Consider the following 21088-nt stretch of genomic DNA (forward strand, 5'->3'; position numbering starts at 1 on the left):
AATCTGATTGGAAAAATCCACACCAAATCCCTAGATTAACAAAATGAATGTTGCCAACCATAAAATGGGAGAAGTTAAAGGCAGAGAGGCAGCCAGCTCTATGGGAGTCAGAGAGAGCTTGGTGGTTATCCCTGAAAGTCCTCTGAAATTGAGTGCTATGAACTACCTACAGCTGGGGAATCACCATTTGATTTAAGGCCTGAGAATAGGCCCAGGCATCATTCCACCATACCCCCTTATTGTGACAACGAAATTAAAAGAAGGAAGAAATGGAAAATAGGAATTGATCCCTACTTTGGATCAACTGTAATAGGATTCCTCCAGAATAATTTAGGAACTGTTAATCACCAAATGAATATTTGTTAGTATTTGGTCAAAAGACATGAAATTCCTGAATTCCTTTACTCTGAGAAAATAACCAGGTGTGTAGAATCTCTTCACTCACCTAGCAATGCAAATGTCTTCTGAGTCTCTACCATGGCTGCTCTGTCATTCACTCCTTCAATGATGATATTCCCTCCCATTCTTGTATAATTAAATTCTTCTGCACTCACTAAAAGAGGAAGGCAACACTTAATACATTCTTGAACTTAGGTTGGTTCAATCATTCAGCCGATATTTTTGCCTGCATTATGTATGCTTGGCACTATGCTAGAAGGTCAATTTCAGCCTCATTAACTCTCTGAGGTCCTGAAAATTATTGCCCAGTCATGAATGCATAATTAGCTATCATCCTGGAAATAGCAGCTTTTGGACACAGATCTCAGAATCTAGAGGTAGGCCAAAAAGGCCTTTTAGAGGGAAGATAATTTTTGTTACAAGAGCTACTCTGATGCATCACAGAGGCAGACTAAAATCTAATCACATACCTATTTAAATATCAGACATATTTATACACATACAAAAACCAGTAAAATGTCAACTCCTTAAAGGCAGAGATTGCTTTTTGTTTTGTCTTTTTAGCCTCAGCACAGTGTCTGGCACACAGCAGGTACTTAATAAATGTTTGTTGAATTGAATTGTGTGTAACATGTTACTGATGATATAATAAGCTTTGGGTTTTTAGACCTCCAGCAACTTTCAGTTCTTCCTAAATTAAAACAGACAGTATTTAAGAAGCATGGGAGTGTGGTGTGGTGGGAGGATTGGAGGGTGGTAGAAGCCAGGTGATAGGGTGGAAGAAAGAATTGTAAAAGCATAACAGGCCATTTTGTATAGTGGCCATCATTCCTACATATCTCAAGTCCCTTGAGTTATATCATAGTATGATATAATCAACGATCAGAATAGTAACCCTGAGTCATCAAGGAAAATTTAAGAAGTCAGGGAACCACGTAACACATTTTAGAAAGACTCAATTCAAAAAAAGCTTTGTTAAAAAAAAGTTTTAATGGTTAAAGGGATAAACTTTAGTTATATGGAATGTCCTACTTCTATAGGACATCTCATAAATAAGGCCTTACTTCTGGGCTCACAGTTGACCAATCTTGAATCCTAACAGGGCCAATCAATAGGCTTGCAGACACTGTCATGGCCCCTCCTTCTCTACCCTGATAGCAATCACCAACCCCAATGCCCCAGAGACTTCAATGTCAACTATACCCATCACCTCTCAAATTCTGGTGATCTTAGGAAATCCAAAAAATGAAAGATAGAGCCTCTTCTTTAAAAAAAAGTTTGGGGAACCCTTGTGTTACTGTCATACCAAGAAAACTGACTTAAAATTTAGAGAATACCCCTCAAATTGTAGAGATACTTCCACCTACTATGACATACCCAATTTAAGGCGTTTAAATTCAGGCTGCAACGCTGAGGCACAAAGCTGATAAAAAATGTGGTAATTGCGTTCATTTTCTGACTGCAGAAAGAAAGGAAAAAAACCCAGAAAACCAGATCAATATTTTACAAGTGAAGAATGTCAGGCATTTGATTCTTAACTAGAGGGTCCTTAAAGTGGATTTTGGCACTCTAGGATCATGGTCAAACATTCATATTTATCTGTGTTTCCCGAGAGCCTTTTCTAAGAGCAATTAAGTTATGAACTATTTGTCTATGTTAAGTCAGTTTCCCAGCAGTACCCCCTTAAAAATGAGTCCTTTCTCCAACAAAGACAGCGACATAACAACTGGACAGTCTGAGATAAAGGACTTCTAAAGGAGAAAGATGTGTTATTTTTAAAGGATAGGATTGTGTGAAACGGGAATAACATGACCTACAGTTGTTGAGACTTGATTGATTTATCACCTTCCCAAACCCGAATATTTTCTCCATTTATGTTGGCTAAAAAACTTGTGTATATATTTGAAAAAAATTACCTCATCCCCAGAGTCACATGAAAATCTCATTCCTAACCTCAGTTTTGTAACAAAAACCATTATGGTGATCATGCCTACTTCAATCAGGTTTTTTTTCCCCCTAACACAATAAAAATCTAATCTTAAAATAATACAGGAATACATAAATGATGAAGCTTTTTAAGGGTCTGTATCCATTGAAATGTCACCCATTTTCCAACTATCCCATGTGGACAATAAAAAAGTTCTGTTACTACAGATAAAACATTGCCAAGCTGTATTCTGCCTGCCAGTGAATGATGCAAGTCTCCCCCTAATCATTAAGTAAATAAGAACAATTGAAAAGAATGAGGGTTAATGGAAGTTCTTTTCCTTACTTGAAAGACAACTCTGGATTTCTCCAAAAGATAAGTTCTCATGTTGGCTCCTATAATTTGATTCCTTTTATCAAAGCTGATTTCAGTATATTTTCCAAACCGACTGCTGTTATCATTTCGGGTGGTCTTGGCATTTCCAACAGCCTACAAAAGACAGTTTTGAGATTAAAAAAAATGTTTTTGGATCAAGATCATTAGTGTGGTTCTTTGTAAAAACACAGACCCTAGACAAAGGGACTAGGCCTAGGGTGGGGAACCCGTAGCCTTCTAGGTCCTTGGGTGCAGCCTTTTGACTGAGTCCAAGTTTTACAGAATAAATACTTTTATTAAGGGGATTTGTTCTATGAAGGTTAGATTCAGTCAAAGGGCCACACTTCCCCACCAATGGACTAGGCTTACCAAACAAAAGGAATTCTGATTGCAAAAGCTAAGGGTGATGAGCACTTTCCCTTGACTCCTGAATAAATTTGAGCTCCTTAGACTGGCATTCATAGCCTTTTGGAACCTGACCCCAACTTACCACTCAAACCTCTATTATACCCATCTATTCCCTTACATAAATCCTACACAGTAGCCAACAGGCTAACCCACATCATTGCCCAAATGCCCCAGGTTTTTCTGCCTATGCACTCCCAATCCAGAACATCCCGTACCTTCCCTTACCCTAATCCTATCCAAATCTCACCTTTTCTGAGAAGGTCTTACTGACTACCCAACTGGAAGCACTTTCCCTCTTCTGAACTCCTGTAAGACTTACTGTCTGTAACAATAATTGGGAAAATTCATTGTATACTACCTTGGGATATCTGTTTTATTAACTTAAACTTATTATTGAGTACAATTGTTACTTAGCCTTGTTCACACAACTTTGATCTAGATAACATTTTACAGAGTATAAAGCACAGTTTGCAAAACACACTCATTTGGTCCTCATAATCATCCTGGGTGGTAGTAAATGTGATTAACATCCTCAAATTATAGATGAGGAGGCTGGGTGAAGAAACTCATAGGGGATGATATGGAATTACACAAATAGTAAGTGCCAGAAGCTGGATTCGAATCCAGGTCTTCGCCCTCCAAGTGCCCAGGGTTCGATCTTCTCTACCTTGCTGTCCCCCAAAACTAACCCAATATTCTTTTCCTTTATTTTGGTTATATCACAGTCACATCTATGGTGGTTGCTTTAAAAGCTTGAGGACCTGGCCATCCCCCTTCCAACCCTTATTGATACTTGCATCTTAATCAGGGATTTTTCAAAGGTGAAAAGCTTTTACTAATGGTGAAATTTTCCAACATCGTGGTACGTATGTGTACAGAAGAGGATAGGGAAATTTGCCACAAGCTCTTCAAATGACATCAGCTAGCCATCTTCCTATTCAGCCTATAGATGAAACTGTACATGCACCCATTTTTCTGACTTTAAAAAAAATAATAACAATGGTAGCGAACATTTATATAGCACTTGCCATGGTCAGGCATTGTGCTAAGTGCTTTACAATTATTATCTCATTTAATCCTCACAATAACTCTGAGAAGTAGGTGCTATTATAACCCTCATTTCACAGACAGAGAAACTGAGGCAAGGCAGAGATTTAGGGTCTTGCTCATGGTTACCTAGTATCTAAGGTCGAATTCGAACTCAGGTATTCCTGACTCCAGACCCAGTGCTCTATCCACTACACCCACCTAGCTTCTTTAGATTTGAGAGTGTAAGAGTTTGGGTTCATACAGAACTGCAACACAAACTTATTTAATTTATTGTGTTCAAATTTCATTGATGATATTCCCAACTTCAGCTCTAGTTAAGAATCAAATCCCTGACATTATTCATTTGTAAAGTATTGATGTTGGCTTTCTGGTCTTTTTCATTCTTTCTGTAGTCAGAGAACGAACAGAATTATTCCATTTTCTACATTACAGCCTGAATTTAATCATCTTAAGTTGGGTAAATCAAAGTAGAAGGAAGGATCTTCCCAATTTCCAAAGATATTCTTCAGCTTCTAAGTTAATACCATTGTCATGACAATAAGAGAGAGGCCCTGTATGTTTTTATTTTCAAGAGGAGGATCTGTATCTACTTTTCATGTTCCCGATTCTTAAGATCTCCAGAATTTGAGGAAGGCAAGGCTTGGACATTGAAGTCACTGAGGCAATGGGGAAGTGGGAATGGGGTTGGTGATGACTGTCACTGTACGGCTGGACGGGGCACAGTATTGTCTCATAACCCACTGATTGTCCAGGCTGGGATGAGACTAGGATTGTTATCAACCTCATCCATAATGAACCAATTTTTTCCTGGTACCCATAATTGCTTACCTCAGTTATGGGATTAGAGGCCAGAACTTTATCTTCCACATGGGCATTACTGCTTGATTTGCTGACTGTAGCAAAGTATCTCATAGCATATCGGGCTGACACTGTCTTTCCAGCCCCTGATTCTCCACTCACAATTATTGACTGATTCTTGTTGTTTCTAGAGTAAAATGATGAAAGAACAGTATTATTTTAGCACAACCTGCTTTCAGACATAGTTGCTGGGTAACAACAACATTCCTGGCATATTAACAAACTGCTTTGGAAAGGGAATCAAATTTTTCAGGCCATTAGAAGCCTGCATTGAAGCCTTAGTAATACTGTCCTTGGGTGTCTTGAGGACCACTCTCCTCTCTATATACTATTTCACTTGGTGATCTTATCAGCTCCCATGGATTAAACTGTTTTTTTCTATGCAGATGATTCTCAGATTTATTTATCCAACCTGAACCTCACTTTCGACCTTATCTAGCATCTCCAACTGCCTATTAGAGATTTTGAATTAGTTCTGTCATAGACATCTTAGACTCAACATGTCCAAAAATGACATTTACCCCCAAATGCTCCCTTTTTGTGAACTTCTCCATTTCAGCTGATGGCACAGCCAATGTGTGAATCTGTTTTTATTGACTAGAATGATTTGTTACAAGGAAGGGCTTCTATTTAGTGTGGGCCAGGAAGGGAGTTGGAGGGTAGTGATAACAATGAAGGAAGGAAAGAAGGAAGGAAGGAAGGAAGGAAGGAAGGAAGGAAGGAAGGAAGAAGGAAGGAAGAAGAAGGAAGGAAGGAAGGAAGGAAGGAAGGAAGGAAGGAAGGAAGGAAGGAAGGAAGGAAGGAAGGAAGGAAGGAAGGAAGGAAGGAAGGATGGATGGATGGATAAACAGTATCAACAAAACATTAAAAAAATTTTGGTTTTTGTTCAGTCGTTTCAGTGACCCCATCTGGGGTTTTCTTGGAAGAGATATTGGAGTGGTTTGCCATGTCCTTCTCTACCTCATTTTACAGATGAGGAAACTGAGGCAAACAGGGTTAAATGACCTGTCCAGGGCCACACAGCTAGATGAGTCTTCTTCCTAACTTCAGGCCAGGTGCTCTATCCACTATGCCACCTAGAAGACCTGAGTTCAAATCCAGTCTCAGACACTTACTAGCTGTGTGGGCAAGTCACTTAATCCTGTTTGCTTCAATTTCCTCATCTGTAAAATGAGCTGGAGAAGGAAATGATAAACCACTCCAGTGTCTCTGCCAAGAAAACCCCAAATGGGGTCACGAAAAGTCAGACACGACTGAACAGTAACGATACTATTATTATCATTGTTATCATTATTATATTCTGGTATGTTTGTTGGCAAATCCCAGTCCTGTATCCACTGGCAATGTGACATAGGATTATTATGCTTTACTGTTCATTTCTGTGTGGAAGACATAGATGTCCAATGTTTCTAAATTAAAAAGAAATGTTTTAAAATATGAGAAAAACACAAGTATCCTTTACCCAAATCCAATGTTGTTCTATTTCTAGACCCTGGTAGCTATGAGGAAACAAGATTCCTCTTAAACACCTTGCCAATGGAAAGTCACCATATAATACTCTGATTAGACTCAGTGTATAACTATGGTTTTCTGTTTGGTGGTTTTTAAATTAATGAAATACGTACATTCATGTGGAACAAAACTGCCTCCTCAAATTTTCTAGAAGAAAAAACTAAGCCACTTACAAAAGGAAACTACATTAGAAAAGCCAGGAAGCTTGGTCTGTATCAGCCAGCTTTTATCAAGGTACTCATTTACCTTTCTTGACATGAACAAATCTTAGTCTTGGAGATACTTTTCTTGGGGGAGGATTTGGGGGGCCAGGGCTTTCCAAAGGTTTCTGAGACAGGAATGTTTGTGAATAACTAGAGAGACTCTTGTTTGGTTAGGAATCTCAGGGTGTTCTCTACACCTGGGCTGGTAACAGAGACAATGTGGTGTAGTGAGAAGAGGACTAGACTAATTAAACACTGAGAGACCTAAAAGAGGCTCAGCTAACCATTGTGTGACTTTGGTTGTTACTTCAACTCTTTGGGTCTCGGTTTACTGTCTGCAAAATAAGCACGTCAAACTACATTAGGGGTTCTTAATCTGGGGTCCATTAACTTGAAAAAAAATTTTTTGATGAACGTATTTCAATATAATTTAGCTTGTTTTGCAATCCTACAAATTTAATTGCATGCATTTAAAAGCCTTCTTCCAAGAAGATATCCACGGGCTTTACCAGACTGCAAAGGAGTCCATGACACAAAAAAGGCTAAGAATCCTTGGACTACACAGTCTCTAAGATCCCTTCTCACTCCAATGCTCCATTATACTACAAACCTAGATGTCCTCTTAGCTAAGGTGACCTTCAAGTTATGACCTTAAAAATTAATAAGGTATGCATGCCACCTTGGAGTGGGGGGAGGGGAAAGATGGGGAAAAATTTGGAACTCAAAATCTTATGGAAGTGAATGTTGAAAACTAAAAATAAAGAAAGAAATTAAATTAAATTTAAAAAATCAATAAGGCAATACTATGTGCTAACATGGTGCTTAGCACCTAGTAAGCATACCTGTTAACTGATTGATAAGAATGCCCTCAAAACCCTTCAGGTTTTTGGTCACTCTCCCCTCCCAGATAAGTCTTTGACTTTTTGCCATTGCACACTCCACTGGCCTGTACCCAGGTACACAATGGCAGAACCTGCCAGATAAATGAAATACTCTGATTTTTTAAAAATGACAAAAAAGCATATTCAATATTAGTGAAATAGAAAATTTTTATTTGTGCTGGGTTTTTTGATTAATGATTAATATTTTAATAAATTTAAGGTATGATAGTCATTATACATGAGAGCAAAATGTTGAGAAAGGGAGGAGAAAGAAAATTGTGGGGCACAAGGAAATAGGAAGGGAAATGAGAAAAGGAATAAAAAAAAACCAACTCCATAGGAATCCACTTAGGAAACCTGGCTAAGTGATCCAGAATACCAACAAACAGCTTGTTCCAAAGCAGATCATAACTGTATGGTTGGACGTGGGCATTCTGATAGTATGTTCAAAACTAGCATGCCCTAAAAATGCCACCATGTGGCTAGGCATTCTAAAAATTTGCCAGGCTTGCTCTTTAGACAGACAATACAAAATTTCTCTCCAGAAACTGTGAGTAGTGTGGGAAGAATAGCGAGAGTCAGGACAAATTACAGGAAATGCAAAGTTTAGAGAGAAGATACCTGGCCATTTGTTTATATGCTTCTTCTGCTACAGCAAATATATGTGGATCCATATCTCCCATGTTCTGCCCACTATAAGCATGGATGATAGCATTTCCATAGATGGGCAACTCTTTGTAAGGGTTCATGGCAACCAAAATAATGCCTAAAGAAAGAAATTCAAGATGTATATGAGTCTCAGAACAATGTTAAAATGAGGGGAATACAGTGATAAGGGATTATAGGGGCATAGATATATCATGCTAGGTCAAATCAACAAGTATTGAGCAAGCCAGGCGTTATGCTAAGCACTAGGGACACAAAATAAGTCTTGCCCTCAAGCAGTTCACAATCTAATGAGAAAGATAACATACAAGGCACGATGCCAACATCTTTAACATGCCAGATCTTTGAAGCACTGTGGGCTATACACCAGGAACTCAGACCAATACTAGAGATAGTTTGGAGGCAAACATAGGCTCATTCACCAAACTGTCCTACAAAGCCATAATCTCCAAAACATTTGTTACTGGTTTAGAAAGAGAGATAGACGAGTGGAACAGATTAGGTACACAATATACCAAAGTGAACTAACCTAGTAGTCTAGTGTTTGCTAAACACAAAGAACCTAGCTGTAATTTTGAAATAAAATGAACAATTTTGAAAGATGTAAGAAATCTGACCAATGCAACAATCAATTGTGACTCCAGAGAAAGGAACATTTGTAGGCAGATGTTGTTAGAAACACTAATGAATCCAGAAATACAATGCCTAAACACCAAATAAAGTTTTATTAACCCCTGTGTTTATCCTTATTTAGCCTACTGATGGCTTAATATTCAAAGGTAGCTGTAGTCATTTCTCCATAAACTGCTAAGGTGCACCCCCTAACCTTATAAAGGGCACCATTTTATTTTGTCCTTCTAGATATGAAACAGTACTTCCCTTAATTATCCAGGGCCACTCAGAATTTCAGCTTGTCACAAAGACGACAATAGATGGAAATAGTTAATGTTGGACAAGCTGTGGGAAGACTGGGACACTAATACACTTTCAGTGACCTGTGAATTGGTCTACCCATTCGGGAAAGCACTTTAGAATTACACTTTTTAAAAAAGTGACTAAGACGTCCATTCCACTTGGTCCAGAGAGTCTAGCAAGGCATACCCCAAGGAGGGCAAAGACAGAAAGGTCCCATATACTGCAAAATATTCAAAGCAATACTTTTTGTGGTAGCAAAAACCTGAAAATAAATTAGATGCCTGTCATTTGGGGGAATGGCTAAATAAATTGTGGCATGTAGATGTCATGGAATATTACTGTACTTTAAGAAATGCTGAATATAAAAAATTCATAAAAGCAAAGGAAGACTTATATGAACTCATGCAGAGTGAAGTAAACAGAAAGAGGAAAACAATATAGACAATGAAAATGGAAATGAATGAAACGAATAAATGAAAAAATGAAACTGGACTCTGTATAATTATAGTGATCAAAATTGTCCCGGGAAAAGAGAGGAGAAAATGCACCTCCCTCCCTCTATTGTTTGCAGGGATGAGAGTCTACTTGTCAAATGTAGCCTACGCTATCAGAACTGGTTGATGTGTTGCTTTGTTTTACTAAATTTCTTCATCCTTTCCCTTTCTCTTGTATACTTTGTCAGAAAGGATAGCTTTCTGTGTAGGAGAGTGTAGGAGGTAATGTGAAAACCAAACATACCAATAAAAATAAAAAGATATTCTGATCATGCTACAGTCAGCAATTACTATATTTTTATTTATATTTAACTTTTTATTTATAAATATCTTTTTACTTACCACTGTAGGTATAAATAAGTTTGGATTCAGCAAAACGTATCTTGAGATTGTGGAGGACGGCAGGTTCATGAAGATAACTAAGTGCTGTAAGGTCATTCTCTCCTACAAGTATATCAGGATTTCGTAATGGTGGAAGAGTTTCTGGATCAACAGAATAATCTTGTTCCTAACAATAAAGGCAAAAAAAATTTTAATGACAATGTTCTGGAGTTCCTGTCTGAAACATTATCCTTCAGGCTCAAAGATGCTATTCTTGATAGTGAATCTGAAGAGACTAGAACACCAAGGAACAGTGCAGTTATCCCTCCGCATCTTTCTCTTTTATGGGGTGTTTACAGTACCTGATTGTAAAATTTGGATTGATATAATAATAATACTACACATATATTTTATGCATTTCTGAGTTTCTAAACATTTTGCATGTCATCCGCTGGCCTTCACGTGTCATCTACAACTTCCACAAAACTCCCCGAAAATCCCCATTTAATTTCTTAAGCTGACACGTGGTATATCAAAACCACTACAGGGAAAGTTGTGATGTGGAAGGGATGACTGTACATCATAGGTATAAAGACTATGAAATGCTTTGCACCTAAAGAAGCTTCTTGGTTTATTTCTCTCCAGACTTTGCCCTTTCAGATCATGGTCAAGCTTGAAACTTTTGCTCAGAAAGATTATACCAAGTTGGCTGTTTTCTCCATAATTCTTAAACTATGCTCCAATGCATGAAATGATGCTGACTAAGCATGTTGAAGGCAGAGACTTAATACTTCTATGGGGTTCTCTAATCTTTTTATCTCCCTACATACTTAGGTCATCACTTAACCCTTTTGCCTCAGTTTCCTCATCTGTAAAAATGAGCTGGAGAAGGAAATGGCAAACCACTCCAGTATCTTTGCCAAGAAATCCCCAAATTGGGTCACGAAAAGTTGGACACAACTGAAAATGACCTAACAACAACAATGCACACTTAGAATAGTACTTGTCATGTTTTGGGGGTTTTTTTGTGGTTGTTTTAAACTGGCTCTTCCTATCTCTCTCAGGCTAGAAGTATCATGTTTACTCATGGACCCCCCTTCCCACTAGTGGTTAGAACTGCAGCTTTGATCTGATCCTGTTTCTGATGATGACGGTTTCTCTCCTGCATAGACGGTCTGGTAGCTCCCCCATCTGAGGGCTCACCATTTTGATGCTGAACTTAGTCAACATCAGCTTATTACAACATAAGTTCAGAACTCCAGAACTCAAGCAACCCACCATCCTCAACCTTCCCAGAAAAAAAAGATCACAGGCATGTACCACCAAACCTGGTGGCATGGTCATGGTAAGCAGTTAGCCACTACTTATTGGTTAATTGATCAATTTGTCCTTAACACTTTTTTTCATTCATACAATTTGTGCTCCATAAAGTCTAGTAGTGTTTTTATACTGAGCGTCACTCCAACATTAGTAAACTGGTGGAATGAATCAAAGAAAAAATTGATATGTACTCAATACACAGGTAACAGACAGTTTTGCAATATGTTTGCTTTGAAACTACAAATTTGTTCCAATATGATTGTTGTTGTTTGGTTCAGTTGTGCCCTCCTCTTCATGACTCCATTTGGGGTTTTCTTGACAGAGAAGCACTAAAGTGCTTTGCCATTTCCTTCTCCAGCTCATTTTGCTGATAAGGAAACTGAGGCAAGCAGGGCTAAAGTGACTTGCCCTGGGTCACACAGCTAGTTAGTGTCTGAGTCCAGATTTTAACTCAGGAAGATGAGTCTTCCTGACTCCAGGTCCAGCACTCTATCCATTGTACCACCCAGCTGCCCCTAACATGATATATTAGGAAACAATCTAAACATAACCCAAAGGTCATGAATGTCATGATCGCTCATGCTCAAACTCACCCTTGAGAAACACAGAGAATGCAGAAAAACCATACTACTTTACAATCACTCACCAACTGCAACCCACTTCTACAGACAAACTTCGGGTTTTTTTCGAGGTAAAGCATCATATTTATTATATATCTTCTGGTATAGCAAGAGCTGGGAGCAGAGGAAGGCTGGTCTGTATCTGTAATCTCCATCCACCCCTCCCACCAACCACCAACCAAGCAGCAGCCCAAGACCTTGGACACCACCACTATTTATTAGACTATCACTCAGCATGTATAAAACTCTGATAATATTTTTCACTGGGCTCCTATGTCTTTTTATGCATCACTGACAAAATTTTTGACAGTTATGTCCTTAACCCTATTTTCTCATAAGTCCTGTGGGTTTTAAACTTAATTTTAATGATTTTGCATAGCAGATGCTTTTTAAGAACGCATATATTGATGTATAGTAGAACTGACTGTATGCATATATATACGCACATATACACATATGTATACATATGTGTACATGTGTGTATGCTCACATAGGTATACACACATATGCGTGTGTATATTTTTTCTTTAATTTAGTTAACCAACATTTATTAAGCCCCTACCATACATGGAGCACCAAACTAGGTTGTGGTAGAGACAAAGTTTAAGCCCTAATCCCTACACCATAGATGAGGAATATTGCATATGCTTGTCAGACACAGCCATAGTGTTGGTTAGTTTGGATAAGGTGGGTTTTTTTCCCTTTTCATTTTAAAAAAATCTTTGTTTAAGAGATGGCTTGTAAGGTAGGGGTAAGAGAAGGATATATTAAAAATTAATATAAAATATAAAAATGAATATAAAAATAAAAGGCATAAGTCAAAATAAGAGAAAATATTTCAAAAGGATATAACCCCTGCTTTACAGTCTAATGGGGGTGATGGTAAAGAGTAAGCTTAATTTAGAAAGCCCATAGTAGGCTCCACTCTGACCAAAGATTTGGGGACACAGGTTGAGTTAGACAAATGGTTGCCTCTCTATCATTCCTTATATTTTTCATCCTGACAATACAGACTTCTAGGCTGAATCTGTTCTGATAACCAGTTTTCATATTTGTCAAGTTCCTGGATGCCCAATCATCCTAATTTTTCCCTCAAGTGTCCCTCCCCCTCACCTTCCTCTGCCACAAGACGGTAACTGGCCTTCACCATTCCCAGGAGTTTACCTAAAATCACTCTCACCTGTGCCCATCCTGCCACATCTCTGCTGGGATTGGTAAATCATTACCTATAGGGAATGTTCAAGGAAGGCTTAATGGAGGATATGACACCTGAGTTGTGCTTTAAATCTAAGTAAAGAATTGGCAATAAGGAAAAGGAGGAAGTTTAGGACTATGAATAGCATGAGCAAAGGTACAAAACCAAAAAAATGCAGGGCATATGGATCACAGATAAGGAAACTCAGTCTTTGACAGACTAAGGAACCTTGCCCAGGTCACAGAGGTAAGAAGCACAGCCAAGACTCAAAGCCATGTCCTCTGCCTCTGAATCCATTTCTTTTACCTTTATACCGTAGTTGGAGATATTTGTGGTAGTTCCAACTCGTAGTCATATAAAAGGGTTTTATGTTGTTGTTGTTCAGTCGCGTCTGATTTTTTGTGACCCCATTTGGGGTTCTCTTAGCAAAGATGCTGGAATGATTTGCCATTTCCTTCTCCATTTCATTTTATGGATGAGGAAACTGAGACAAACAGGGTTAAGTGACTTGCCCAGGGTTACACAGCTAGTTAGTATCTGAGGTCAGATTTAAACTCATGAAGATGAGTGTTCCTGACTCTAAGCCAGGCATTCTATCCACTGTGCCATGTGGTTGCCCTATGAAAGCTTAGGTATTACTAACCTCCAGTCTATTAACAGGATCTTAGATCTAGAGTCCAATCCAAGGTTGATAGAGAACAAGAACAGGAAACGGAAGGGAAGGGAAGGGAAGGGAAGGGAAGGGAAGGGAAGGGAAGGGAAGGGAAGGGAAGGGAAGGGAAGGGAAGGGAAGGGAAGGGAAGGGAAGGAAGGGAAGGGAAGGGAAGGAAGGGAAGGGAAGGAGGGAAGGGAAGGGAAGGGAAGGGAAGGGAAGGGAAGGGAAGGGAAGGGAAGGGAAGGGAAGGGAAGGGAAGGGAAGGGAACGAGCATTTTTTAAGCACTTACTATTTGCCAGGCACTGTGCTAATGCTTTACAAATATTATCTCATGTGATTCTCACAACAACCCTGCGAGGCTGGTGCTATCATTATCCTCATTTTACAGCTGAGCAGACAGAGGTTAAGTGACTTGCCCAGAGTCACATGACTGGGAAATATCTGAAGTTGGGTTGGAACCCAAGTGTTTTGTGATTCCAAGCCCAGAACTCTATCCACTAGCAGGCAGGTGGATGTGAGTGTCAGTCAGCAGTTGCTTACTCACCTATACACCATCAGCTGCCCTCCTTTACAGTAGGATTACCTTTTTCCAAGCCTGTTTCTTTCTTTTCTTTTCTTTTTTTGAGTGAGGCAATCAGGGTTAAGTGACTTGCCCAAGGTCACAAAGCTAGTAAGTATCAAGTGTCTGAGGCCGGATTTGAACTCAGGTCCTCCTGACTTCAGGGCCAGTGCTCTATCCACAGCATCCTAGCTGCCCCTTGCCCTCCAAGCCTGTTTTTCAAGGAGGATGCTCTATAGATGAGGTCCTGACACTGACTCTGGAAAGTTACCCATCAAAATGACATGTTTTCAGCATGTACTTTGGCACAGCATCTCAGGTGTGTTTTTTCAAGGCATTTTAACAATGTTCATATATATTGAGAAGAAAGAGACTCCAAAAGCCTGGGAAGTGACTCATGATACCAGCTTCCAGCTCCTTTGTTAAGCCTCTAGTGGGGCTATGTAAGACTAGGCTGCCTATCAATGCTGCCATATTTATCTTTGTTCCTTTTCTCTTTCCTTTTCCCTAACATATATCCCTGTCCCTGACAGAGAAATTCTGAGAAAATTATATAGTTCCCTATACCTACCTCCTCCCAACATAGTCACTCCACCCCTTACACACTTACACATTTACACACACACTTTGAAATAGCAACTACCATCCCTGGTGGAAGGACCTAAGAGGTTTTATGAATCTTATTTAAGCTTCACAGTTCGAGGTGCATGCAACACTTTGCGTAGAGTGGGCTTTCTTCTTGACAATGTAGAAAAAGGGTTAAATGAAGGAAGCAGCTTTGCTGCTTGCTATTGGCTGAGGAGGAAGGGAAGACCTCCCCAGCTACTTCTTTTCCATCTGCCTTCTTCTCACCACCCCTGAGCTATGGTGCCAGGGAACCCCTTACCTGCAAATAGGTCAAAAGACCCTTCAGTTGTTATATAGAGCTACAGTGACTATCTAGTTCTTCTAAACCAAGGAACAATACTTAACCCCACAATGAAAAACAGCAAAGTACATAGCAGGGGCTCACAAAAAAGTTTCATTGGATGTATGGATGTGTTAACAGTTCTTCTCTGAAAGTTATATTTTTTAGGTAAGGAAGACAGGAAGTTTTTGGAGGATCAGTCCTGGAGGACAAAATTTTCATCTAGAGATGCCAGTTTAAAATTAAAAAGCTCTTGATAGAAAACACACAGAGAAGAGTGAGAGGTAAAGCTTCCTTTCAGCTACATGGAACAGCAGCATGGTGGCAACATCAATGGGGGTACCATCAACAACTTTCCTCAAACCCATGTCTCTAGAGAGATTAGAGAAGTGAAAGCTAACGGGGCAAGTGGCAAGGTATAAAACTGTTTGTTTATTTTTTTTATTTTCTTTAACTGGAGACATTATCATAAGCATTCACTTTTCATGACTACACTCCCAAGGACAGAATTACAACAAACCTGAGGATTCCAACCTACCCCATTCAACCATGGCACTATGGAGGGAAGAGGAAGGTGAAAGCGCAAGGGAAGGAGAGGTATGGGGAGAAGGTGGGGAAATTCTTTCTTGCACTAGCTTTTAAAATGCACCTTATTCTGTCTCTCTAGTTAAAAAAATGCTCTGGAATTTGATTAAGGCTTTTTCAACCTTTGGTGATGATGTGGGTAGACCAGGATATGTATCATGGATGTTTACTCAATTCTCCTTATTTTAGGATTGGGCATAATAAGTGCAAGGGAGCGGGGAGTAAGCAGTTAATACAATAATTCACTACCTTGGGGATAGAGTCATAAATCATGCTGACACAACTGGAGAGATTATCAAGGAATAAGTTTTATTTATTGTGGGTAAGAAGATTAATACTTTTGTGGGTAGCTAAATGTAAGGCCTCTGGCCCAAATGCAATGATCCTTAGAAGTGTGAGAAATAAAGGATCCAGAAAAATTTAGATAGACTTTTCACTGCTATAGATGACCTCATTTAAACATCATATTTGTTATGCCATGAATAATGACTGCTAGAGCTAAAGATCTTTGTATTTGCTTGAAATATCCACACTGCCCTGAGACACTGGGCCTCTCTTTCAATAAGGAGGTTCCAAATTGACATGCTCTTGATCAGTCTCAAATCTGGCGTCTCCTTTGCATTGTTTTTACCTTTCCCCCCATCACACCCTTCATCATTCAAATTCTCAATTTTTTCCACACTTAGATACATTCTTATAGTTCCATTTATTCTCTTTTTCTCTTCTTTTTTCTTGTCATTTATTTTATCCTCATCTCCTATTACCATGTCTCTCCTATATTTCTATTCTTCCTATTTCAGTATTACCTTTCTACTCACCAGTCTCTTTTCCTTTCCTTAAATTTCTGATATTTCCTTAAAGTTTCTTTTTCATCAGCCTATGAACTGAGGGCTGACAATATTATACCCATTTAACCAAATTATATGCTCATTTTAAGTGTCTTCCAGACATCTTTGAATGTCCAAGAACTGGCTAATGGAGGAAATAAGGATAATCTGCAGTAATTATAATCCCATTACTCATGGCCTCTGGCTTACTTGATAAAGGACAAATAATGCTCCTCAGACTACCCAGAAGGAGATTGAGTATTACTGATGATACTGTTTCCATCCATGTTTTTGATAGTAGTGTCAGGGCCCACTGACCTGTCCTGCCACCTTTCCCGTGAGTGAGAGTCGCTCACAACATCTGGTTCAGGATCCTTCTTCCCACCTGTCTCCCCAATTATTTCTCTGTTCTTAATGAAAGACACACAAGGAATACTTACAGATCCATCTTCTAGTATAATATGAAGAACTTTATCTCCAACTTTATAGTCCTTTGCTATTTCTGCTGATTTCCAAACTTCTTCAGCATCAGGTATCCAAACCCTATTGTACTGAACCAAGAGAACGAGGTAAGGCTTAATTACAGTACTTTGTAAATGAAAAGACAGGTTGTAAAAAGAGAAGAGAGAAAGATTTCTTTTCCTACCAGGTCAGATTCTTTGCTGGGAACACATTCAACCAACTTTTCACAAAATCACAGGCCTAGACTGTTTTATCATTCCTTTTCACCCAGAACACTATTTCTAGAATCTTCCCAGTTCAACCAAAGGAAACAGAGTCTGGTAGAATATTAGTGATCTCTCTCTCTCCTCACCACCATTCTCTTTCTCTCTCTGTATTTCTCTCTTTACACAATCACACACACACAATTCTAATTGGCTATACATTTTTTCCCTCTCACATCAGTCGAAGCACTTTCTCTTTGCCATTTCCATCCAATGCTCCTTACTCTGCCCTCAGGGGCCAAGCAGGACCACTGTGTAATTCCCTCCTTCCCCAAAGCATATCTTCAAATATTAGAAGATAACTTGCTTTTCTTCTTCATACCTATGGCATCACATTACCATTGTGGTCGACTTCCTTGGAGTTGTTCCAGGTGTTCAATGCCCTTCCTAAAATGTGATACCTAGACAGAACACAATATTCCAGATGCTGTCTGATCAGACCCAAGTATACCTAGTGTATAATTGAACTGAATTTTTATCCTTAACCAAAACTGCTCTTTCAAAGGTAACCAACTATCTCCCATTTTCTAAATCCAATGGCTATTTCTCAGGTCTTATCTTTCTATAGCCCACTGGTTTCCCTTTTACTTGTATGATTACTTCTTATGAATCATATGAATCATAATTCTTATGAATTTCTGGTTCATTGTTGGCATCATGCCCCCTAACTGGAGGTATATCCTAAGGCTCTCCTGAGCCCTCTTTTTTTCTACCCTCTTCATGGGGTGACTTCATTAGGTCTCTAATGCTCTCAACCTTCTGAGAGAACTGGTAAGAATCCAAGTGCAAACTGAAGTATATTTTTCTCACTTTCTTTAAAAAAAGGGGGGGGTATGTGTGTTAATTAACATCTGAAGACAAGGAACTCCAAGATCTATACATCTAGTCTTAGTCTCTTTCCTGAGCTCTGGTTTCTAGTTCTACATCACCAACTGATAAATTAGTTACCCTTGCAACATCACTAACTTGCCATGTCCAAAACAAAACTTGTCATCTTCTTCCAAATTCATTCTCCTTTCAAATGTTTCTATTTCTGTTCAAGGCACCACCATCCTTCTAGTCTCCCAGGTTTGTATCCTGGATATTACCCTTGAATCCTTTCTTTCCTTCATGCCACATATCTAATCAGTTACCAAATCTTTCTGTTTCTCCCTCTATAACATCTCTTGCATGATCCCCTCATCGTTTCTCACATGGCCACCACATTAGTTTAGGTCCTCAATACCTCTCACCTGGACTATAGACTCCTAATGGGATTTCCATTTTCTAGTCTCACCCTTCTCTAATTCATCCTCTGCAAAGTTGTTCAATAAATTTCCTAAAATAATAAATGTTGGAGAAGAAGTGGGAAAATTGGGACACTAATACACTGTTGGAGTTGTGAACTGATCCAACCACTCTGGAGAGCAATTTGGAACTATGTCCAAAGGCAACCAAAGTGTGCATATCCTTTGATCCAACAAGACCACAACTACATCTGTATCCCAAAGAGATCATTAAAAATATTTGTAGCAGCCCTTTTCATGGTGACAAAATATTGGAAATTGAGGGGATGCCCATCAATTGGGGAATGGCTGAACAAGCTGTGGTATATGAATGCAATGGAATTCTGTTGTGCAATAAGAAGTGATGGAACAGGCAGATTTCAGAAAAACCTGGAAAAACTTGTACAAACTGATGCAAAGTGAAATGATCAGAACCAGGAAAACACTATACACAGTATCAGCAACATTGTGTGATGATCAACTATGAATGACTCAGCTCTTCTCAGCAACACAATGATCCAAGACAAGTACAAAGGACTCACAAAGGAAAATGCTACCCACATCCACATGATGGACCCTGAATGCAGATGGAATCACACTTTTTTCACTTTTTATTCTCTTTTCTGTTTTTTTTCTTTTGATATGTTTCTTCTTTCACAATTGTGACTAACATAGAAATATGTTTTACATGATAGCACATGTATAACCTATATCAGATCACCTACCATTTTAGGAAGAGGGGAGGGGAGAGAAGGATAAAAATTCAGAACTCAAAATCTTGTAAAAATGAGTGCTAAAAATTGTCTTGACATGTAATTGGGAAAAAATACTATTAAGTGTAAAAAAAGTTTTTAAGGTAAACAAAGTAAAAAAGTAAAATTAATTTCCTAAAACACATGGCCTAATGGGATTTCCAATTTCCAGTGTCACCCTTCTCCAATCCATCCTCTGAAAAGTTTTCCTAAAGCACAAATCTGACCATTTACCTCCTTTATTCAAGAAGCTGCAGTGGTTCCCTACTGCCCTAGGATAAAATATAAACTCTTTACTTTGGCATTTAAAGATCCTTCACAATCTGACTCCAGCCTATGTTTCTAGGATTACTTGATACCACTCTCCTTCATGAACATTTCTAGCCAAACTGGTCTGTTTGCTGTTCCCTGAACTCAGCGTTCCTTCTAACACAATGCCTTTGTACCAGCTATCCCTCAGGCGTGGAATTCACTGCCTCTTAACTCCTAACTTCTTAGCATCCCTAGCCTTCTTCCTTCAAGTTTCAGCTCATGTGCAAGCTCTAACTGGAATCCTTTCCTGATTGCCTTAGTATTAAGTCCTCTTTCCTTTCCCAAATTATCATGCATATTTTTATTTGTTTACATACTTCATCCCTCCCAGTGGAATAAAACCTCCTTGAAAGAAGGAATTGTTTTTCATTTTGTCTTCTTATCCTCAGTGGTTACCCAATGCTTTACATCTAGTAGAAAGATAAGGTATGGGATATTGAGGTCTTCTGAGCTGAACTGCCATGTAGCCAAATGCCAAACATATGTTTACCTAAAATACTATTTTATGGAGAACTCACAAAAGGCAAGTGCTCATATGGAGTTCAGAAGAAGTGGTACGAAGACCTCTCAAAGTCTCTCTGAAGAACTTCAGTATTGATTGTGAGCCATGGGAGATGTTGGCTTAAGCCCATATTAGAGAAGGGGCTGTGCTTTATGAGCTAAGCAGACTCACAGTAGTACAAAGGAAACATGGGATGTGCAAATTTAGAGACATCTCCATCCCTAATGTTCAAATGGACTATTTGTGTCTAACCTGTGGTACAGCCTCCCAAGCTCATATTGTACTTATCAGCCACAGTCAAACACACCGTACCTTGACCCCAACATCAAGTCATTGGTCCTCTTTGAGTATGAAGGGTGAACAACAACAAATGCTTGTTAGATTGGGTTGGAAATTATTGTTGAAATGCAAAGTGGGAAAGAGGACTAAGCACTGCAAATGAAGTAATCCTTCAGGTACTTACCTCCTCCTGCCAGTGCTAAACATCATTCCCCCACCCCCAATCAATCAGTGGGAGCAGAGAATTCTGTCCTAGCAAGCAGCAGTCCTCACTATCATTACTGATCCTTGCTAACAAAATTGAATCTGCTACCAAATAAGACCTTCTCTGTCCCTTTTAATTCCCCCTCCCAATTCAATAAAACAATCAATAATCAACAAGCATGTATGAAGTACCTACTAAGTTCAAGGCACTGTGCTAGGTTCTGGAAATTCAAAAAAAAAATGAAGGTACTAGCTGCTTTTGAGGAGCAGGGGAAAGAATACATATGTATAGGTGTATCAGGGTTAAACAGGGTTTGGACTTGACCATACTCACTTGTAGATCACCCCTCAGTCTACTATTGGACTCATTT

At 39.0% G+C, this 21088-nt stretch overlaps 1 protein-coding gene across 1 annotated transcript; it reads right to left on the reverse strand.

The window, feature by feature from the left end:
• Positions 1-352: 352 nt before the first annotated feature.
• LOC110204494 (unconventional myosin-Vc-like) lies at positions 353-17229 on the reverse strand (the record flags this gene model as incomplete). Its single annotated transcript, XM_020980699.2, has 7 exons — positions 353-553; positions 1777-1858; positions 2672-2815; positions 4988-5144; positions 8235-8379; positions 10031-10196; positions 17119-17229. Coding segments are annotated over 7 exons (921 nt in total), but the record flags the coding sequence as incomplete, so codon positions are not given.
• Between the last annotated feature and the right edge of the window lie 3859 nt (positions 17230-21088).

Source organism: Phascolarctos cinereus, unplaced genomic scaffold (genome assembly GCF_003287225.1).
Source record: "Phascolarctos cinereus isolate Bilbo 61053 unplaced genomic scaffold, phaCin_HiC Scaffold_484;HRSCAF=1102, whole genome shotgun sequence".
Lineage (NCBI taxonomy): Eukaryota > Metazoa > Chordata > Mammalia > Diprotodontia > Phascolarctidae > Phascolarctos > Phascolarctos cinereus.